This window comes from Neopelma chrysocephalum, unplaced genomic scaffold (genome assembly GCF_003984885.1).
Source record: "Neopelma chrysocephalum unplaced genomic scaffold, ASM398488v2 Primary Assembly neopelma1_23b, whole genome shotgun sequence".
NCBI classification, from domain to species: Eukaryota; Metazoa; Chordata; class Aves; order Passeriformes; family Pipridae; genus Neopelma; species Neopelma chrysocephalum.
In genome coordinates this window covers 8,181,641-8,203,489 of record NW_020897692.1, presented here as the reverse complement: position 1 = coordinate 8,203,489, position 21,849 = coordinate 8,181,641, and the positions used below count along the sequence as shown (strand labels likewise).

At 38.1% G+C, this 21,849-nt stretch overlaps 1 protein-coding gene across 8 annotated transcripts in view; it reads left to right on the top strand.

The window, feature by feature from the left end:
• The window catches only part of DOP1A (DOP1 leucine zipper like protein A), a 61,102-nt gene extending 39,336 nt beyond the window's left edge, over nucleotides 1-21,766 (top strand). For 5 of the 8 annotated variants that reach the window (XM_027696408.1, XM_027696415.1, XM_027696390.1 and 2 more), the window contains 20 exons: nucleotides 507-2,514; nucleotides 2,620-2,731; nucleotides 3,638-3,820; nucleotides 4,876-5,001; nucleotides 5,331-5,465; nucleotides 5,997-6,052; nucleotides 6,561-6,665; nucleotides 7,349-7,415; nucleotides 8,205-8,349; nucleotides 8,598-8,677; nucleotides 9,245-9,354; nucleotides 9,515-9,664; nucleotides 10,959-11,020; nucleotides 11,635-11,787; nucleotides 13,009-13,145; nucleotides 14,311-14,366; nucleotides 15,232-15,396; nucleotides 16,933-17,062; nucleotides 18,938-18,997; nucleotides 21,171-21,476. In XM_027696408.1, the coding sequence (XP_027552209.1) occupies nucleotides 507-2,514; nucleotides 2,620-2,731; nucleotides 3,638-3,820; nucleotides 4,876-5,001; nucleotides 5,331-5,465; nucleotides 5,997-6,052; nucleotides 6,561-6,665; nucleotides 7,349-7,415; nucleotides 8,205-8,349; nucleotides 8,598-8,677; nucleotides 9,245-9,354; nucleotides 9,515-9,664; nucleotides 10,959-11,020; nucleotides 11,635-11,787; nucleotides 13,009-13,145; nucleotides 14,311-14,366; nucleotides 15,232-15,396; nucleotides 16,933-17,062; nucleotides 18,938-18,997; nucleotides 21,171-21,476 (4,346 nt within the window). Of the gene's footprint in view, nucleotides 1-506; nucleotides 2,515-2,619; nucleotides 2,732-3,637; nucleotides 3,821-4,875; nucleotides 5,002-5,330; nucleotides 5,466-5,996; nucleotides 6,053-6,560; nucleotides 6,666-7,348; nucleotides 7,416-8,204; nucleotides 8,350-8,597; nucleotides 8,678-9,244; nucleotides 9,355-9,514; nucleotides 9,665-10,958; nucleotides 11,021-11,634; nucleotides 11,788-13,008; nucleotides 13,146-14,310; nucleotides 14,367-15,231; nucleotides 15,397-16,932; nucleotides 17,063-18,937; nucleotides 18,998-21,170 lie in introns of all 8 variants that reach the window. The other 3 variants (XM_027696439.1, XM_027696424.1, XM_027696380.1) reach the window with 2 other exon arrangements.
• The last annotated feature ends 83 nt before the right edge of the window (nucleotides 21,767-21,849 follow it).

The window sequence follows — 21,849 nt, the reverse complement described above, 5'->3', positions numbered from 1 at the left end:
GTCATGGAAGTTTTAATGTTCTCAAATTAAGATGGTATGCAAGTGTTATAATGCAGAGTATTTTCTTATGTCTTACTGAGCCTCGGTAGATATTAGGAATATGGCTTGAAGCTTAACCAAGAAATGCAATGCTTTTATAACCAGTGACTTGGGGCTGGCTGAAAACATACCAATAAGGTTTGAAGGTGTTTGCACATATTGTGCAATTTTAGTAGCATATCACCAATTCTTTTTTTATGAAAACAAAAGCAGATAAGACTGCATAATATTTCATGGGAGAATTATGTTGTTTTGCTAAGGTGTGCTGCTAAAATAATCTTGCTTTGTTTATGTGAATATGTTGTTTGCATATTAACTTTTTTTTCTGCTGTGCAATGGAAAGACACTATTTACCATGTCTTTATAATTTGAAGTCTTAATAAGAGTTTAAAATCTAAATTTTATTTCTAAATTCTTATTCTAAAGAAAAAAATCTTACGCGTATATATTTTTTTGTGTTCTTTAAGCATTTTCCCATGTGCCTGTAAGCCAAGGACAGCTTATTATACCTAAAGAAAGCAATGAAAAACAACTTGCTATGGATGAAATGGAGAACTTCAGCCTTACTGTCAACCCGCTGAGTGACAGGCTTTCCTTGTTGAGTACCAGCAGTGAGACCATACCAATGGTTGTGTCTGATTTTGATCTTCCTGACCATCAAGTTGAAATATTGCAGAGTTCTGACTCAGGCTGTTCTCAGTCATCTACTGGAGACAACATCAGTTATGAAGTGGAAACGGAAAGCCTGAGTGCTCAAGATAGCTCTCAGACTCTGAAAGAAGATTCACCTGATGAAATTGTGCAACAAGTGGTTACAGATCTTATATGCAAAGTTGTAAGTGGTCTCAGAGAAGAAGTTGAACTAGTTAAAGATAGTATACACTCTGAGGATACTTCATGTAAATTCAGTCCTTTGGATAACTCTGTAGAGGTGACAAAAAATGATGATCAAAATATTGAAAGTAGTCAGAGTAGTTTGCTTAGTAATGACAGCTCGCAGTTGCTATCAGCCTCAACTGAGACTGGACTTGAGAGCTTAGGAGATGAAATTTCAAGAAATAACTCTTCACCTTGTATTGCAGAAAGCCAGCAATCTTTCTCTGATCTCACTCTTTCTTCCACTGAATCAAAGTCCAGAAAGCGAAGCCACAGTAGTATTCAGTTCAGCTTTAAAGGAAAGCTACCAGAAAAAATGTCAGAAAAAGAAACAATTGTTAAAGAGGCTGGTAAGCAACCAGGTGCAAAACCTAAGGTGAAAATAGCCAAAAAGAAAGATGAAGAGAAGAAGAAATCACAAACAGAAAAGCTTAAGCAAACAAATGTCTTTTTTAGTGATGGTCTTGATTTAGAAAATTGGTACAGTTGTGGAGAAGGAGAAATTTCAGAAATAGAAAGTGATGTGGGGTCCCCAGGAATGCGAAAATCTCCTAACTTCAATATCCATCCACTGTATCAACATGTGCTGCTTTATCTCCAGCTGTATGACTCTTCAAGGACATTGTATGCTTTTTCTGCAATTAAAGCAATTCTGAAAACAAATCCTTCAGCTTTTGTAAGTGCCATCTCCACTACCAGTGTCAACAACGCATACACTCCTCAGCTTTCATTGCTCCAGAATCTTCTAGCCAGGCATCGGATATCTGTTATGGGCAAGGATTTCTACAGTCACATCCCAGTTGATTCTAACCATAACTTTCGGAGCTCTATGTACATAGAAATTCTTATCTCCTTGTGTTTATACTACATGCGGAGCCACTATCCAACTCATGTGAAAGTCACCTCACAAGATCTAATAGGAAACCGCAATATGCAAATGATGAGTATAGAAATTCTGACACTTCTCTTTGCTGAGTTGGCAAAAGTGATAGAAAGCTCTGCCAAAGGCTTTCCTAGTTTTATTTCAGACATGTTGTCCAAGTGCAAGGTCCAGAAAGTGATCCTGCATTGTCTGCTGTCTTCTATCTTCAGTGCACAGAAATGGCACAGTGAAAAGATAGCTGGAAAAAACATAGTGGCTGTAGAAGAAGGTTTCTCTGAAGACAGCCTTATAAATTTTTCTGAAGATGAATTTGACAATGGCAGTACTCTGCAATCACAGCTTTTAAAAGTACTTCAGCGGCTGATTGTGCTGGAGCACAGAGTAATGACTGTGCCTGAAGAAAATGAAACGGGGTTTGACTTTGTCATAACAGACTTGGAGCACATCGGTCCCCAGCAGCCAATGACTTCTCTTCAGTATTTACATTCCCAGCCAATAACCTGCCAAGGCATGTTTCTCTGTGCAGTGATACGAGCTTTACACCAGCACTGTGCCTGTAAAATGCATCCCCAGTGGATTGGCCTTATCACTTCTACGTTGCCTTACATGGGAAAAGTTCTTCAAAGGGTGGTTGTTTCAGTGACTCTTCAGCTCTGCAGGAACTTGGATAATTTAATTCAGCAGTATAAATATGAAACTGGATTGTCTGATAATAGGTATGTGTATGTAGAGTTCTGTAACCATTTTAAGTACATTTGATTGGGTGGAATTACTTTATCATCAGATTAACCCACTTTAAAAAAATTAATCTCTTCTTTTAGGCCTCTCTGGATGGCATCAGTCACTCCCCCAGATATGGTTCTTACTTTACTAGAAGGGATCACAACAATAATTCATTACTGCCTCCTGGATCCATCTACACAGTATCATCAGGTAAACTTATCTGGTGTCTGAGTGTTTCCTATGCACTGCATGTCAAATTAAATCTGAGTGGGGAAAAATACCAAATATATTAGTTTAGCTTGAAGTTTGTTTTTTATGAATAATATTTACATCTCAAACAGAGAAACAATTTTCTATGAATTGTACTTTTAAGATTTGTTTACTTGTTTTGTTGTTTTGGTTTTTTGGTTTTTCTTTGGTTATCCTGAAGTAACTAGAGTGAACTCCTTCACTTTCAGACCTCAAAAATGCCACTTTTTAAGCTGCTGTTTTTTGTGGAACTTCCCAGACCGATGCTTATCATATTACTTTCTGTGTTTATCTTGCAATATATCAAAATTATCTTTCTGCTTCTTCTGTAAATTCACAATTTGTCTTTTAAGTCAAGCAATATTTTTAGATCTGATATTCTGAGACTAGTCTCAGTTAAGAATTTGGCCCAGATTCTGCAAGAAGCTTTTGCCCTTTTCTCTCTTTAGTCTTGTTTTTACACTTTTTTCCTGTTCTTATACCCCGTTCCCTTCCATTAATTTAAGAGTGACTAAAAGTGTCTTTTGTTTGTGTAAGTAAATAATTTTACCTAGAGTAATTGTTACATTTAAAATTCTGAAATAATTGTTTTGCAAAGGAACAGGCAGGCAATACAAAACTGATTGCTGTAGACATGAGGCCTCAGATGTTCAGAATACATTTGATATTGCACAACCGAGTCAAAAGATTCTTTAATTGTTATTTTAACAGAATCAAAACTTGTAATAAGAATTATTGACAAACTGTTTTGAAAAAGAGTTAAGGTTTAAAGCTTCCATGTCAGTTAAGTCTCAGTTTACACTCTTTTAATTATGCTGTTTACGTGGGTATTTAATACTCCTCTTCTCTCCCCTGAAAATCTACTAGCTTTTGGTTAATGTAGATCAGAAGCACTTGATTGAAGCACGCAATGGGATACTATCTATCTTGCATATGATCATGTCTTCTGTGACTTTGCTGTGGAGCATTCTGCACCTTGCAGATTCTTCGGAGAAAACTACTGCTGCTGCTGCTGCATCCATTACCACTATTAATCTTGGGTCAACAAAGGTCAGAATATAAGGGATAACATAACTTAAGTTGTTCATTAATACCTCTGTGAAAATAATTTCAATTCCATTCCCTTAACTCTGAATTTGTTTTAATGCCTTTGTCTTCATCTACTCACTCACCCCACAAACAAGGCTTCTATAAATGGGTGTTGAATCTGCTTTTAAACTTGAGTGTATTCATTCAAGGCAATAATATCTCATCTCTGTTTCCTGCAAACAAAATGAAATCCATCCTGAAAAGGTTTAAGCCACCATTTTACACCTCAAAAGATATGCAGTAGTAATGTGAAATCTTGACAAAAGAGAACTCTCCTCTTAAAACATCTAGTACTATATAAGAACACTTGTGAACTAGTTCCTTTACTCATTCACTTTCCATACAGTGATGTCACTGCATGGGAAAATGTTGTAGCAGATAGTGAGCTAGTGATCATAAAGAAGAGAACCTGAGAAGGAGTCAAATAATACTGAGAATGCTGCTTCACCTTCTTATCAGCTCAAACTTATATTTCATGGTATTAAATAGGAAACATAATCTAATTTGAAATGTTTTAAAATAAGATTTCCTCAGTTAATTTGAATATTCTCAGATATTGATTGTGATGCTGCTGCTACATCCTTTTCAACCTTTGTCATTCAGATTGAAGGAATAAGACTCCATGTTTTTTCACAGACAGCATCCATGGTCATATTTATGCTGCCTATAGCGTTTCCTATGCACTGAAAGGATGGGGATATAATTTTTGATGGTCTATAATGCAGTCTATCTTCCATGAAAAAAAGATAAAAGTTTCTACTCTGGTTAAACATGGCAAGTTTTCTGTACATCCCAGCTTTCCTTTTATTTTACCCAAATCTTTATTATTCAAAAGATTATTCAACATGTCCTGTATATGAAAAGTCCAGTTTGAATTCAGCTTATCTGGTGTAGTATTCCATTTTTATAAAAGTTAGTGATAGTTGCCATCCAAATATGGGTTTGTCGCGAGTTGTTTTAAACATAATGCTGAGGTGCTTATGTAAAGGAGTATGTGCTCTGCTTTCACGTTTTAGAATTTGAGGCAACAGATCCTGGAACTTTTGGGTCCGATTTCAATGAATCACGGTGTTCACTTCATGGCTGCCATTGCATTTGTATGGAATGAAAGGAGGCAAAACAAAAATACTTCTAGGACAAAGGTATGTTTATACTACAGTGGTTACTTCAAATAGTGGTAATAACTTTAAGTGATTTAGAAGCAGGAAGAAAAAATTCAGACATTACAGTGGAAAAAATACAACGAAATATGGACAACATTTACATTTCTGATTAGCAACTGTACTGTCAGGGAACTACCATTTTAGAATGGGATAATCCTCCTGAATTCTTCAGGACAAGAGTAAGAGATACCAAGTCTCTAGATGGACTGTTAATTACTATCACTTCAATCTCATGAGGCCAGCTGCCTTAATTTTGACATAGCCATTGTCTGTGATGATAATCTGTGACATACATTTGATTCTTTCAGGTTATACCTACAGCGGGTGAAGAACAACTTCTACTGGTCGAGCTGGTTCGCTCTATCAGTGTTATGAGAACAGAGACTGTTATACAAACCGTGAAAGAAGTTTTGAAGCAACCTCCAGCCATAGCAAAGGACAAGGTATGAAAACTGTAGAGATGCTGTTGATTTGTTTAATGTCCTCTTAGTGAAGCCTAGAACATTGATGATACAGGTACTTCATTCACAAAGCTGAGCAGCAAACTGCAAAAATTTTCACAGGATCTAATAGATGGAAGAATTTTTGGAGGGAAGTCATACCATCTTAAGTCATTGCTATTTACTGAACAACTCCAGAATCCTGCTTACTGCAGGATTGTAGTAAACATAGCACAAAACACTGTACAAGACCTTCTTTTGTGGGGATATGCTGCTTACATTAGGGAAACAGGTGCATTCCCTAGCATCAGGTTGATTTTTTTCAGATGGGGAAAAGAAGTGGGGAAAAGAGGGAATAAAAAAAAAAGGAGAAGAATAACTTTATAGAAAGATGTCTAAATAGTCATTTGGGAATATCCTAATGAAATGAGCTGCATATTCAGACACTCAGACATTAGATCATTGTCAATTTTGCCCTGGCAAAAAAAGTCTCTTTTTTCTTCCTAATGACACAAGTTTCATATCTTTTTCTAGAAACATCTTTCATTGGAAGTCTGCATGTTGCAGTTTTTCTATGCCTATACTCAAAGGTAAGGAAAGAAGTTAAATTTTATTACTACCATCAAGAAGCAGATGGAAAATTTGAATATTTTGCATCTTCTTGTAATCTCTATGATGAGAAATAGCCTGTGTAATATAAATAGTGAAGGAAGAATGGTTTTGAACTGTAGGTGTCATAAAAATAGGTGATTTATTTTGTGAATTTCTTAGTTCTGCATCACCTTTCTTCGCCCAGCTAAAAATCCTGCAGGTAAGCTGTCCCCTGCCCAAAGAAAGCTGATCTTAATTGGGCTGTAATTCATTGGTAGCACTTCAACCTTGGAGTGAAAAGCATGTATTTTGAATATGCTGCTCTTCTGCGTTCCTCTGTTTCTAAATGACTTGATGTAGCTACCTAGTATTACGTGAAAAATCAAAGAATCTCTAAGAATGTTGATTCACAATATCTGACAGGACAATTGTGAGGTAGAAAGCAAATGGGGGAGTACCTGAGGGAGACAATGTTGTTTTCATTGACATTGCTGCTCTCTCTCTTAGGATTCCGGTGACCAGCTTAGTAGACAGCTGGGCAGCACTGCTGCTTCTATTAAAAGATTCCATCCAGGTTGGTCTTCCAGCTCCGGGACAGTTTCTCATACTTGGGTAAGTGCTGTTGATCTTTGCAGTTTCCAAATAAGCTGAAATGTAAGTGTGTGAAATCATACTGAAGTGTTAGTGTTTTCAGATCTCTATCGCTTACTTTTGACTGGTAGAGTAATTGCATGAGTTCTGTTCAGAGTCCTATCAAATCAGTTTCTTCTCTGAGGAATAGTTACATAAATTATATTTTATATTTTAATATGATATAAGCCATGATCTTACCTTACTGATTATTTGAGTGATTCAGGCTCTTTAAGCAGCAGGCATAAGTTTCTGACTTTTCTTAGAAAATAACTACAATGACTATTTCTTAGGTATGTGAAAATTCTCAGCATGAAAACAGTTTCTGTATTGTTAGAAATATAATTTTGAATATGATTTTCTTTATAAAGCTTCAGGGACCATTTTCTTGAATATTTTAAATTTATCTTCCCAAGTAAACTGTCTCCAAAGAGACTTTCATATATAGTCAAGTAAAACATGTTCTTGGTAAACTCTTATGATCAAAATTAACTTAAGGAACTTGAAAGCATGCTTTCTTGAATATTGATAAGTAGCAATCACTGAAGGCTTAATAAATAAATAGTACTATGCAAATAAATGTCTTCAGATTTATCCTAACCCTTAAAATTAATGAATAATGTATTATGAGAAGAAAATCCATATTTACTTGTATATTTTTTCAGTGTTCTCAATGAGTTCATCATGAAAAACCCAAGTCTGGAGAATAAGAAAGATCAAAGAGATCTCCAGGTAAGAAATTTGTTGTATTGTCTTTTGAAAATACTGAATAATGAGTCATAGAAAAATAGAATGGTTGGGGTTGGAAGGAACCTTAAAGACCATCTACATCCCAGCACAGGAAGGATATCGACCTCTTGGAGCAAGTCCAGAGCAGGGCATCAAGTTGTAAGAAGGATGGAGCACCTCTCTTATGAGGAAACGCTGAGAGAATTGTGTTTGTCAGCCTGGAAAAGAGGAGGCTTTGGGACCTAATTGCAGCCTTCCAGTACCTGAAGTGAGCCTACAGGAAAGATGGAGTGGGACTCTTGTAAAGAGCATGTAGTGACAGGACAAGGGGGAATGGCTTAAAACGGAGAGAGAGTAGGTTTAGATTAGATATTGGAAAAAAATTCTGTGCTGTGAGGGTGGTGAGGCACTAGAACAGGTTACCCAGAGAAGTTGTGGATGTCCCCTCCCTGGAAGTGTTTAAAGCCAGGTTGGACAGAGTTCTGAGCAACCTGATCTAAAGAAATGGCTCCATGTCCATGGCAGAGGGTTGGAACTAGATGCTTGAATGTGCTAGAATTTTTTGATGTCGGTTCTGTAGTCTGAAATAACTCTTTAGTATCTTCTTCTAATATTTATAATCTGTTGAAAAAGTTGTCATTTGCTGTGGAGTTATTAATCTCTGATAACATAGAACAGAAGTGGTCTGAAGGCAATTCTATATTTGGTTATATAGATTTTCTACATGTCGGGACAATAAATAAAGCCCTTCTGCACAAAATTCTTACAATGCTTGGGCTTTTTTCCTACCAGGATGTAACGCACAAGATAGTGGATGCCATTGGGGCGATTGCTGGTTCTTCCTTGGAACAGACTACTTGGCTAAGACGAAACTTAGAGGTTAAGCCTTCCCCCAAGATTATGGTTGATGGAAACAACTTAGAATCAGATGTTGAAGGTAGTTCCACTTTCATCTTTATTTCAAACAAAACGTTAATTATCAGGCCAAAATCAACAAAGAGGACAGCTTTCCCATATTTGAATACATTAAAAATGCTTTAGTATTGTTCCAGCATTAGTATCTTACATGGTGAATATGACAAAAGTTTGTGCATCTTCAAAGTGTATGTTTTTAAAATGTGCTGTAAAGTAAATAATAGCTTAAGAAAACTAACTTTGGACATTTTTATTATTATCTTCATTTAGATATGTTGTCTCCAGCAATGGAAACTTCAAACATAACTCCATCTGTTTATAGTGTCCACGCATTGACCTTACTTTCTGAGGTAAATGTCTCCTTGGATGTAATTAATGCTGTCTCAAAATAAACTTCTATATTGTGAAAAGCTTTGGACCAGAAGCTTGGGGAAGGAGATTTGATGGGAAACACTGATGTGCAAGGATTTTGCATCCTGTCATGTAAGAATTTATAAAACTTCATTACTAACCCAGCTATAAAGATTCGTTGAGGTGGATGAAGCATAAAGCATGGCCTTTCAGATGTGTAGTGTAGGAAACTTTGTTCATGGCAAACTTTGTGTGTTAAATCTTGTTTAAGTGGTATATCTTACTTACTGTTGATAATCACAGTCAGTCTTTGAGTTTTTTTTCTTTGTTTGTAGCTTATTCTGTGGAATGCTTTGATCAAGAGCTTATGCTTCTATGCTTTTACCTTAATTTGTTTTAAAAATGATGGGGTATTTATACTCTAGATTTTGTATGGTACCTGAAATTTTATAACTTCTATCATAAACTATAATGTTCGGTCAAGAACATTATACAAAAAAAAGCTGAATAGTAGATAAAAAGCAATTTGAGAATGCATGGTAACATATCTTCCTCTCCTTTTATAGGTTTTGGCTCATCTTTTGGATATGGTTTTCTACAGTGATGAAAAAGAGAGGGTTATTCCTTTGCTCGTAAATATTATGCACTATGTTGTGCCCTACCTCCGTAATCACAGGTACATTTACAGTTTATTGAATTGACATAGATCTCTACAGTCAGTTGAAATTTGGAGGGTGACACTTAAGTTGAAACAAGTGTGGTAAGGATTAGATGTCTATCAAACTTTCTATAAAGCGGCAATTCAAAATTGGTTTTTGTTGACTTTTTTTATTTAGTGCTCACAATGCATCCAGCTATCGAGCCTGTGTCCAGTTATTAAGCAGTCTTAGCGGGTATCAGTACACAAGGAGAGCATGGAAAAAGGAAGCATTTGACCTCTTCATGGATTCCAGTTTCTTCCAGATGGATGCTTCATGTGTTAACCAGTAAGACTCTCTTTTTACTGCTTATATCAATGGCTTTTACAAATTTTACATATACCATTAACATGTGGACCAAAATTTCTCAACAGATATCTGTTGAGAGAAATAAACAAAGATGTTCTGTGGTTTAGATTACCTCATGAAATGTGAAACTTGCTTATATAAGGTATGTTTTTATGCACAAATCTATTTTAAAAAATGAAAATCTTAAAATTTAATTTATTTTTTTTTAATGAGGAAAAAGTGGTTAGCATTTTGTGGAATCATAGAATGGTTTGTATTAGAAGAGACCTTAGATATCATCTTGTTCCAACTCTTCTGCCATGGGCAAGGACACCTTCCACTGAGCAGGTTGCTCAGAGCCCCATCCAACCTGGCTTTGAACGCTTTCAGGGATGGGGCATCCACAGCTTCTCTGGGCATCCTGTTCCAGTGCCTCACCACCCTTATAATAAAAAATTTATTCCTAATATCTAATCTGAATGTGCCCTTTTTCAGTTTAGAGACGTTCCCCCTTGTCCTATCACTCTGTCCTTGTAAAAAGTCCCTCTTCAGCCTTCCTGCAGGCCTAGTTTAGGTACTGGTAGGTGCTATAAGGTCTCCCTGGAGCCTTCTCTTTTCCAGGCTGAACAACCCCAACTCTCTCAGCCTGTCCTTCACAGGAGAGGTGCTCCAGCCCTCTGATCAACTTTGTGGTCCTCCCATGGACCCACTTAAACAGGTCTGTGTCTGTCTTATGTTGGGGGTCCCAGAGCTGGATGCAGTACTCCAGATGGATTCTCACCAGGGCAGAGTAGTATCAAGGCAGAATCACCTCCATTGACCTGCTGGCCACACTTCTTTTGCTGCAGCCGAGGGTGTTTGTGGCTTTCTGGGCTGTGAGTGCACACGTTGCCTGCTCAGATTCAGTTCTTCATCTACCAACACCCCCAACTCCTTCTCCTCGGTGCTGCTCTCAATCCATTTTCTGTCCAACCTGTCCTTTTGCTTGGAATTGCTCTGACCCTTGTGCAGGACCTTGAGCTTGGCTTTGTTAAACTTAAAGAGGTTCACATAGGCCCACCTCTCAAGCTTGTCAAGGTCCCTCTGAATGGCATCTCCAATTTTATTTGACAAGGGGGTTCAAGAAATATAGTTTCAGATTAAATCACACCAAGTGATTGGTTCCTGTGAAGCAGAGAGCTTGGATTGGAATTTGTAGGCTGAATTAAAAGAGCAGAAAAAGCTCTGTAAATATTCCTGAAAATTCTTGCTTTTTTTTTGATTTTCTGATTTGTGTACAATCTGCCTCTTTTAGTTGGAGAGCTATTATGGATAATTTGATGACACATGACAAAACCACATTCAGAGATTTGATGAGTAAGTATTTGTTGATGTAGTAGTGACTTTTCACCAATATAAATGGTAAATAAATGGGAAAAAAATTTCTTGAAAACATTTGTTCAACATTTATTGCTATTTGTTTGATTTATTCAATGTTTTTCATGTTTACTTTGACTATTTGTTTCTGTAAATCCATAAATAACTTCAAATGAGAGAATTTGAGGCCATCCTGGCCTACAGTGAATTTTGCCTATATTGCAAGGTTGATTAAGCAGAGTGGGTGAGGGTGGGTTTTGGTTTGTTTGGGTTTTGTTTTAATTTTGTTTTGTTTTGTTAAGATTTGACAGTAACTCTGCTTAAGAAAAAATTGATTCTGCACATTTCTGGAACTTCTGAGCACCTATATACGCAAATTTTTTTTTAAAAATTACTGAACTCCCTCCCCCCAGCCATGTATATACTTACAAGTTTTCTTTTAATATGTCTTTTAAATCACTGTGGTTAAAAATACAAATTGCAGAACGTGCATTTTCCCAACATCTGCTTTTGAACTCCATTAATGCAAAGAAAGTAAGAGTTACTTGTGCCTTAAAGTGAAATAGAAGGGAAATTTTTAAGTTCTTCTCTGCACTTTGTCTTTTCTCTTTCAGCACGAGTGGCCGTGGCTCAGAGCAGTTCACTTAACCTGTTTGCTAATCGGGATGCAGAGCTGGAGCAGCGCGCTATGCTCCTGAAGAGACTCGCATTTGCAATTTTTAGCAGTGAGATAGACCAATACCAGAAATACCTTCCAGACATACAAGGTCAGTAAAAATGCATAATTTAGTGGACTTCTGGACTCTGCTGTTAACTGTGGAATGTTTGTATGACAGAGCAACAGCTGGTAGATTTTTCCCCTGGAATATCAGTGTGTGGTACTGTTTCCATGGCTGGAACAGTTTCTGCAGATTTTGGTTAAAATGTTTTTAGCCTTAAATGTCTACAAACCACACAGACTTTGTAATTACCAGTTGACTTTTATTCAGATTATTTCACTGATCTGTCATTTTATACCTTGATCAAATCCTTGGATACCTGTATCATAAGTTTTGATATGAACATCTGAGGCATAAACACCCATCAGCTGGGGATAAATAGAAAAGCTGACGTTGAAGTTTTCAGCTTTTGACTTCTCTTGCTGCTTTTTCTGCTGTTTTGTTTATCTGTCCTATTTATCACTGAAGTTTATCTCTTACCTTTTACCTTAAGTGATTGGGAATGGAGACTGCTTAGCTTTATTTTAAGATCATGTAAATAGTTACGGCAGAATCTTCTAGATATACTGTCTTTTTGTGCCACTTTGGTCTCTTCTTCCATACGGAAAATCAATTGCCTCATCTTTCTTGTTTCATTTGTTCCAGAACCTCTTTTTTTTCCAAGTTGTTTAAGGTTTTTTGTTGTGTGTTTGTGTTTTTTTTAATTCCCAATCAAGTCAGTAGCTGAGATTACTATGTTCATGGTATCAGGTAGTTTCACTAGTTTGAACTGCAACATACATGTAAGTTGGCTTGACTGAAAAAATTCTTTATGGACCTGCCTCTATATATGCTGAAAGTTTAGAGGTGATTATAGTTGAATAAGACCATATTGTCCATGTGTAATTTCCCATGTACTATGATGGTGCAGGCTTTTAATAATAATAATAAATCCTAGTTGTTCCAGCTGTTTTTGTATTGTTTGGAATCTGTTAACTCCTCTTTTAAGCTCTACATAAGATGAGCAAAGCTCCCAGATGCACTTTTGCATTTATGTGGAGAACTTAAACAAAATAGACAACTGCACTGTTTCGAGGTTTCTCTCTTTTGTTTCGTTCTTGGTGAAAATGATTATTTTTTTATATTGGCAGAATAAAAATAGTAAAGTACTGAAACAGTAACGTGGCAGATACTTAAAATATAGTTAAAATTGAGAGTAAATGAGGGAAGGAGAAAATGCTGATTGGAATTATTCTGAACTGAGGAATTCTTCTTGGCTTTTTGTTTCAGAAAGGCTGGTAGAAAGTCTCCGGTTGCCACAGGTGCCCACCCTTCATTCCCAAGTGTTCCTGTTTTTCAGAGTATTGCTTTTAAGAATGTCTCCACAGCATCTTACCTCACTTTGGCCAACCATGATCACTGAACTGGTGAGTTGCAGCTGGCATTCATTATTTGGAAGGCTGGTGCATACCTGAGACACAGCCTCACTCCTCCTCAATATTTTTAAGACAGTCTCTTCTAGAGATTGTGCTTGTAAATGTACAATGTACACAAATTGAAAGCTGACTTATTTTCATAGTCCTCATGTCTGTTTTTTGCAACCAAATTGAATATCTTTTGGCTTACACTATTTAAACTGTTCAGCTGTCTCCTGAATTAAATTTGCATTTGCCTTCATAGTTCCCTATGACTCCTGCTTAAATTTCTCCTTACGTACATGTACCTTCTCCACCATTCCCACTCCTGCTTTTCTGTCGTACTTTCCTGGTCACTCAACCTTCTTCCTCCAGCAAAGGGGATGGGAGCTTGGGTAAAGGAGTTGGAATCTGTGTTGCATTGGCAGTTGATGGTCATTCAGATCATATTGTGGCTAAATTTATTGACTAGATTTATACGAGGCTTGACTCAGATTTTTTTTTCTTTCTCTTGTTTTAGCCTGCATAACAAAACAGTAAAAGCATCTGTTTTCAGAGCTGCTATCTGGGGAGTCTCCAGTGTTGGTTGTTTGACACCCTCTTGTGGGTTTCAACTTTGGCAATGGGAATGGAGGAGAGTGGTTGGTGCATCCTGTGATCCATTTAGCCTGTTATCCAAGGAGTTACCAAGGGACTGTATAACACAGTAAATCAGAGTCATTGCTGTGATGATTCTTTTTTTTTTCTATCTGCAAGTGCCTAACCTAGCCCTTGTTTAACTACAGATCCAAGCAATAGATGGAGAAAAGCTATATAAAATATTTTAAAGATCAAGTGTATTGTTTTAGCAATAGATGCATTTCATTTTAACCTGTCAATAGTATAAGTACTAGAAAAACTATTCTACTTAGTGTGGCCTTCTGATTTCTGTGCTGTCCCCTGGCCTTTACACAAGTACCACAGTCTTGGAACTACTTTCAGTCAACAGGACTGTTGCTTCTGGGAATTCACACCTGAGCTTTAGGGTGGCAGTGTCAGGGGGTTATTTCATCATCCAGGAATGGAAATAAATCTCCAAACAGTTTGTCGAAGACATATTACTCAGGCCTCCCTATAGCATTTTCCTGAGTCACAGTCCATTAAAATATGATATTAAAATGTAGCATTTGATCTTCAGGTGCAAGTGTTTTTACTGATGGAACAGGAGCTCACTGCTGATGAAGACATTTCCAGGTAAACTTTGTAACAGTCCCTTTGGCATGCTTGATGGGGAATTGAGTCATTCTTTAGGATAATTGGTCTTAGAAGGAGTTGATGAGCTCAAATGAGAAGGACAAATAAAGGGTAGCAGTCTGACTGCAGTACCAGGGACATACTGTTCAGGACAAAATAAAAGAAGTCCCACTGTCAGATTGCTCATAAGTCACTAAGCTAAATTAAACAAGTGTATGAGTTCTTACAGTGTCCTCCTGGCTAAAATGACTCTGCTGCTGCAATTAAATTATTCATGGCATGACTTTATACCTTTTCTGTATCATACACTTACTCTAAATAAGACCAATTTTTTGTCTAAAAATGTAGTTTCTTCTAGTATTAGAAAGACATAAAAGTGAGGTATGTGATTTTTCTTTTCGTTGTCCATTTTTATCCCATCTGCCTTTTGCACAGTGTGATCCAATTTCAGTAAATGCTAGCAGCAGAGGCAGATTTCTCAAATGAGCCAGACTTATTTGCCCAAGTCTTGTTCACTTTTTTCCTAGATTCTCTTTTTTTATTTGAAGAATTTTCCCTCAAATAAAGTAATATTGATATGATTGGCAAGTTTAAACTTTCTCTTAATTTGGATGTCTGATGGGAATAAGATACAGGGCAATATGTTTTATTATATGTTAACCTTTCATCACACACACACAGACATATATATATGCATATGGAACTCTGCCAATAGCACAGACTCGCAATGTTCTGGTTTGATTTATGAATTCAGGATTAAGCTGGTAAATAGAGTTGTGTGTTTGTAAAGGCAAGTAAGAAAGATAAAGTTTCCATTGTGGCAGAAGGTTGTTATGACTCACCTGCCTGCCCTGATTTGCTTTAGAACTTCTGGCCCATCTGTTGCTGGTCTGGAGACGACTTACACAGGTGGCAATGGTTTCTCCACATCCTACAACAGCCAGAGGTGGTTGAACCTGTATTTGTCCGCTTGTAAATTTCTGGACTTGGCCCTAGCTTTACCTTCTGAAAACCTGCCTCAGTTCCAGATGTGAGTAGAAGACATTGTCATTTAAGTGTTTGGATGTTTGTCCGTGCCTCTCGGTAAAATTTTGGTGTATAAAAACCTCTGTTTTCTTACTGCCTTTCTTTCTTTGGACTTCACCCAGGGCAGCCCATAATAGTTCGTTCCCTCACAGTATCTGAGTGGCCTCCAGAGGAAATTATGCTGCACATCAAATTAATTCAAGGTGGTTTGATTTAGCCTGTGGCAAGACATTCTCCACACTTGTGAGCTAATCAGTAGTAGTGATTTACTGAAGTATTCTATTTCTAAAGTACTTAGTTGCAGTAATGCCTAAGAACTCAAAATACACCCACTCTCAGTGACTAATGCATGAGATCAGAGCATGTCATCTCAGCATGACTTGCTTAAATTGCTCCTGCATGATCTGTCTGGAAGATGTGGCAACAAACCTGCTTAAAAAGGGGACCCCATGGGTTTTTCTTGGTGGGTATCATTCATGGGTGCAAACTGCTTCCTCAGTGACTCTGCAACCCTGTTCCATTGGAAAAAAATGAATGGAAAACAACTGGAATTTGCTGAAGACCCTGGAAATGAGAGACCACTAAGGACAAAAGAAAGTATCTTGTCTCTTCCTTTACACTGCACAGTGGTGACTGTGTGAGAGCTGCTGCCTTAACACAGCTCTGTAGACATTTGGTCACCCCTAGTTATTCTGTTGTTTAAAAGACACTCAATGTGAGTCAGAAGATGGAAGGACTTGCACACACAGTGCCAGTCTGTGCCCTGTAGTATTTCTACATTTCTAAAGCTAATGTTGAAGGTTCCTTCATTTATTTTATTTTCTGAGTATTTGGCTCATAATTCTTGTCCAGTTCTCCAAGCTGTCCTAATCCCTGCTATTAGCCAATCTAGTTTTATTTAGGTTATTACTGTGCATTTCTGAAAAGACAAAAGTCATGCTGAATCATACTGGTTATCATGGAGTTCTCATGGAGGCATGGATTGAAGTTTTAAGGACAGAAACTTTGATTTCCTTTATATTTATAATACAAGTAGCCAGTCCTTGCATGCAGCAAGTTGCAGGTAACAGAATGGTCCACTTGGTCTCACTGGCCTATGAATAGGTAAAATAAATCAGTTTTTGTTATCAGCATGGTATATTGAGAACATTTTGTGTGTACACATTGCAAGTGTGCAGCAAAATTTCAGTAATTTATATTTTTTTATAATTCAGAACTGCTTTCAGTTCTCTTGCACACAATGAGAATGTGAATACCACTGGTTTTAGCTTCTTTGCCTTATCTTGCTCTTGGCATCCTTAAATAAGAAACTCTAAAGGAAAAATGCAAGGCCACATTACCTCCTGCTTTTCAGAATGTGCCTTTCTCATTCTTTCTTGTCAAAGACTGATGTTCCCTTGTGAGGGTTGATTTGGGTTTTTTTTTCCCACTTCTTGTCTGATACTTCACTAGATTTCCTTATCCACTCATATTTTTTGGTCCAGCAAAAGAGCCTGCATGTTCAGTAAGGATAATGTCTGCTTTTGTTATCTCATGACAGGTATCGTTGGGCTTTTATTCCAGAAGCATCAGATGATTCAGGCTTGGAAGTACGAAGACAGGGTACACATCAGAGGGAATTCAAACCGTACGTGGTGCGTCTGGCAAAACTGCTGCGCAAAAAGGCAAAGGTATGTTGCTTTCTTCCAGTTCTTTTCTTTACACTGAAAGGTTTCCTGTGCAGTAACACACAGCAGTGTTTCCGTTTGGGTATTTTACTTTTTTTAAACAATGAAGAATGGGAAGGACTTTATCTGGTGTGAGAGATTCCCACTGAAGTAATCTCAAGTCAGCATCAGGCAAAAGCCACATGTAGGTATAGAAGACAAACAAACAAACCCCAAACCAAAACAAACAGACAACAGAAAAACCCCAAACCTGCTATGGTCAAAAAAAAGACTACGGTCACAGTCTTTGGATTTCCCAAGTAAAAGTATTATTTTTGTAAAATGTAAAATATACTTCATTTTCTAATATATTTTAACATAAAATCACTTTCAGATAGCCAGTCATATATGTAGATACTAGTCTAACTACCTTTTGAAGGAGAAAAGCATTTTTGTTAGTAAGAATCATATTTAAATATTTTAAAAACTGAGACTGTGGGGGGGGAGTGGGGGTGGGTTTCTTCCTTGAAGCTGCTACGATGAATGGAAGAAGGCAGAGATCAGTAGAAACAGTTCTGGGGAAATCTTGGCTGCACAGTTTGTAGAGTGGGAGCAGAACTAGGGTTATCATGTTGCATGAGATATATTAAAACCTCAGTTTGGGTGAGGCAGAGGCCTCATCCACTAGTGAAGCTGATGGAAGCTGGCCAAGCTTTGTCCCAGGAAGAGTCCTTCTGCTGCCACAAAGTAAGACCATTGCTGTCCCATACATTGCTGCTCCTGCTGTGAGGACAGAGCCCCCGTGAGCAGGCACTTCACTGGCAAAGGTTGCTGGGTGGGCCAGGGAAGCAGGGAGGAAGTGCAAAGCCATATGGGAGAAAGCTTTGAAGTTTTATTCTCAGGTTTTCCTCCAAATAGATGGCATGATCTGGGCTGCAGCTACTGCATTTACAGTCTCCAATGAGTGTTTTCACATAGTAAAGAAACTACTGCTGAGATCCAAGTGGCTACATAAAGCTTAGGGATAACTTAGTTGCAGGATGATCTGAATTATTCAAGCAAGGCTCATACCTATAGGAGATAAAACAAGTATCTGAAGCATATCTGCATTCTTCATTTTATGATTTTTGAACCATGAAGATGAGACAACATTTCTCTTCTTGCATTTATAAAGGAAAGATGAGTTTTAACTGACTGCTCATCAGGCATAGCCTCTAACCCTGGCGTTCAATGTAGTGTGCTGTATCTGTTAGAAAGTTGTCACACTCCAAGTGATCTCTGTGCATGAATTATAAAGCACATATGATGTGTAAGATATGCATGCTTATGGTAAGTACTGTATGTTGAGATAGATTTCTGAAGTCAGAACTTCCACAATATGCTTCAAGAATATAGAAAACTTCCTGGAATTTCTGGAACCTCCTAGTCACGGCAGCAGTTGCACGCTGAACCATAGGTAGGCGTATGATGATGAGATAAACATAAGGTAATGAATATTGGCCTACTTCATGCAGAGGAGAATATTGTTGCATATAGCTGTGGGGTTTTCTTAGAAAATAACTGATATGAGCAAAATGGAGTGTATCTTAATTTTCTTTCAGGGCACTCTAATGCTTAGATTCATGTAGTACAGTGTTGCTCAGGCTGTGTTATCTGAGGGGAAACATGCTTAAAAACCTCCTTCAGCACTGCTGGAAATAAACAGAAGAACAAACTGGCAGTGCTGTTTCTAATAGCGTCTTGGCCACACTAGCTCGAGTCTGCCATTTCTGGATCATGCACTCATTTGGGGTGGGTGATTTTTCTAGCACCCAACCAAGCAACTGCACGGCCTTCACGGCAAAGTATTATTTTCATATCTGAAATGCAGTCTGAAAGTTCTCCTCTTTCCTTCCACAGGACAAACAGGAGGACTTTAAGACGGTGGTTTTGGAGGGAATGGAGATGGCCAAGCATCAGGTGAGGGTGGCCTTTGATGCTTGATTTGTGAAACAAGCTCACCATAATAATACCATCACCTCAAGGCCCTGGGTGCTATTTAGCCTTCAGTAAGAACTGAGAGAGATCAGATTTGTTGTAGAACAAAGCTGAGAGATTTTTGAGGTGAAAGAATCATAAGCACCCTTATTTTTACAGATAACTTAAAAATAAATTTAAGTTGATTTCCTATATGAATTAGATTACAAAAAGCTACTGTTACTTCTAAGAAGAATTATGATCACAAATCACGATAAAATTAAATTGTAAAATAATTTTTGTCAAACACCTGCTATGAAACACACAATCCCCTAATCAGGATCTCTGTCAAATTAACTGTTGTTTTAAGTATCTGTGGAATTAGTGGTGTTTGCTTAGCAGATACAGCCATGAGGAAATGGCTTGGATGGGTTGCATTTCATTGCTCAGAGAGTCAGTATTTGCACATGCACCCCATTTGGTTGGGTGCTGTGTAACACCGACACCTTCTGTGTGCTGGAGGCAGTCTGTGCTCACTGCTGGGTAATGCTGAGCACAGTACAGAACCAATATGGAGAAGCTTCTCTTCTGTGAATCCAATGAGAAGGTTTTAAAGGAGAAACTCTAAAAACTAGTAGCTTCATTAAAAGAAGGAGGCATCAACAACTCCTTCAGTACTGGAAATTCAGTCTTCCCTTCTTTCTGGTTCAGTGTGAGCTTTTCCTTTCTGGACACTTGTAGAGCTGGAATAGTGATCTCCTGTGGCAGGAAGCCAAACCACTAAATTAAAATATTAAATACAATCATATTGAATTTTAACCAAATTGGGCTTTGTGAAATAAGTGTCATGTAGGCTCCTGAATTGCAGGAGTTGCTTCATTTAAAGGGTAAAACCTGTATTTGCTGAAGAATCATCTCACGAAGAAAATCTGTTTGCTCAAAGGCTGTGCAGTCAGTAAGTCTTACCTTGCATTCTGCTCCCACTGCTGTTCTTTCCCCTTCATTCTGCTTTCATTACCAAGCCTATTCTGCAGGAGCTCTGCAACCTGCAGGGGTCTCAGACTCCCACCTCGGCCACAGTCACTGCCAGGGCAGTGGGACAGAGGTGCTGGTCAGGGGTGGATCAGGAGGTGGCTCTCCTTGGTGGGGCCTTTGTGCTTCTTTTCTCCTTTCTCACAGAATAAAATCCAGTATTGCTGGAATTCTACTTCATGGTAGAAACTTTCCTGTACTGGTTTGTCAGTAACAGTACAAACAAGGTGTTTCTAGTGGTGATAGTATCTCACTGTCTAGATTTGAATATGTTTTTTGACTCAAAGAGAAAAAGGAAATGAGTGAAGACTACCATATAAGAACCAGGATGTTGGTGCTCGGGTATTTCAGTACACAGGTATTTAAGGCAACCCTAAACAGGGTTAGAGCAGTGTGCTGACACTGCTGGTGAGCATCTGGTATGTGACTGCTGCCTTTGCTTGTGGGGTTCCTGAAATTCCCTCCCTTGAAATTCTCCCATGGAATGGAAGGAGCATAACTGAGTTCTTCTGAGAGCATGCAATGAGTAACTGAACCATTTCTCTTTGAGGACAACTTCAAGTGTTTCTCAGAACCTCAGTGTGTGTTCTGATATTAAAACCAGCATTGCTTTTGCTCTTCCTGAAAACTCTGAACTCAAGCTGCAAAGTGAAAATGCTTCATATATATTTTAACTTCCTCTGGGGTTTATCATCACTGATGCTGGCAGTGGGGTGAAGTGTGAGTGTCACCAGAGAGGAGCCTGCTTATGAAAGCAGCTGAAGTAGCTCACAACTTCCCCAAGCAGCCAATGCTGGCTGTCACCAGCTCGGGCCATTTGTGTTATCCCATGGAGTGCTGCACCAGGAGCAGCTGTGCAGGGCAGCATGGCGGGGGCTGCCTTGCTTTGGGACAGCCCTGGGATGAGGTGTTGAACTCAAATGCCCACTGCAACTGGCTGACCGACTGCCACCTGTACACTCCCAGCCACTGCTTCTGCAGGGTGTGGTGAGCAAGGGATCTGCTTCAGAAGCTGCACTCCAGCATATGTCTTGATAGGACAAATACTTTTGGAATATAGAAAAATACTTTATTACACATTACTCTTTTACCTGTGCTTTTTCAGTTTTGTCCTGTATTATTTGCCATGTCTCTGTGTTTACAGAAAAACCCGGAGGAGGATGGCTCAGGGAAAACACTAAGTTGGGAACCAGGTCACTTGCTTTTAACAATCTACACCGTTCGCAGCATTGAGCAGCTTTTGCCTTTCTTCAATGTACTCAGCCAAGTTTTTAACAGCAAAGTCACAAGCAGATGTGTTGGACACTCAGGGAGCCCTGTCCTTTACCCCAGCTGTTTTCCGAGTAAGGACATAAAAATGGAGAACCTCAAGACCTTCTCCAGCAAAGCAAGACAGAAGATAGAAGAAATGGTTGAGAAGGATTTTCTTGAAGGTGTCATAAAATCATGAACCAAACTGGTACTGCTATGTGAAGTGTAACTATTTAAATGAAATACTGTATCTTTCCCAGGTGTATAGTATTCTTTTCTTACTTTGTATGTAATGAAATACTTAATGTTGTATTTAAGTTAAATATTTGTAAATAAGAGAAAAGTTCTGGATGTGGCCTGAATCAAGTTTAAATATTGGTGGCTCATATTGATTATGGTGCCTACTATTTGCAGTAAATGTTTTGTTGTCTTGAGTTCTGTCTTTAAAAAAAACTAAAAAAAAATACAAGGTGCACATTTTTTCAATTTGTTTCCAGTTTATTTTTGTCTTTTTTTTTTTTTTAATCTATTAGAAATTGTGCTTATTTAATAATCTGGAAAATGCCATTATG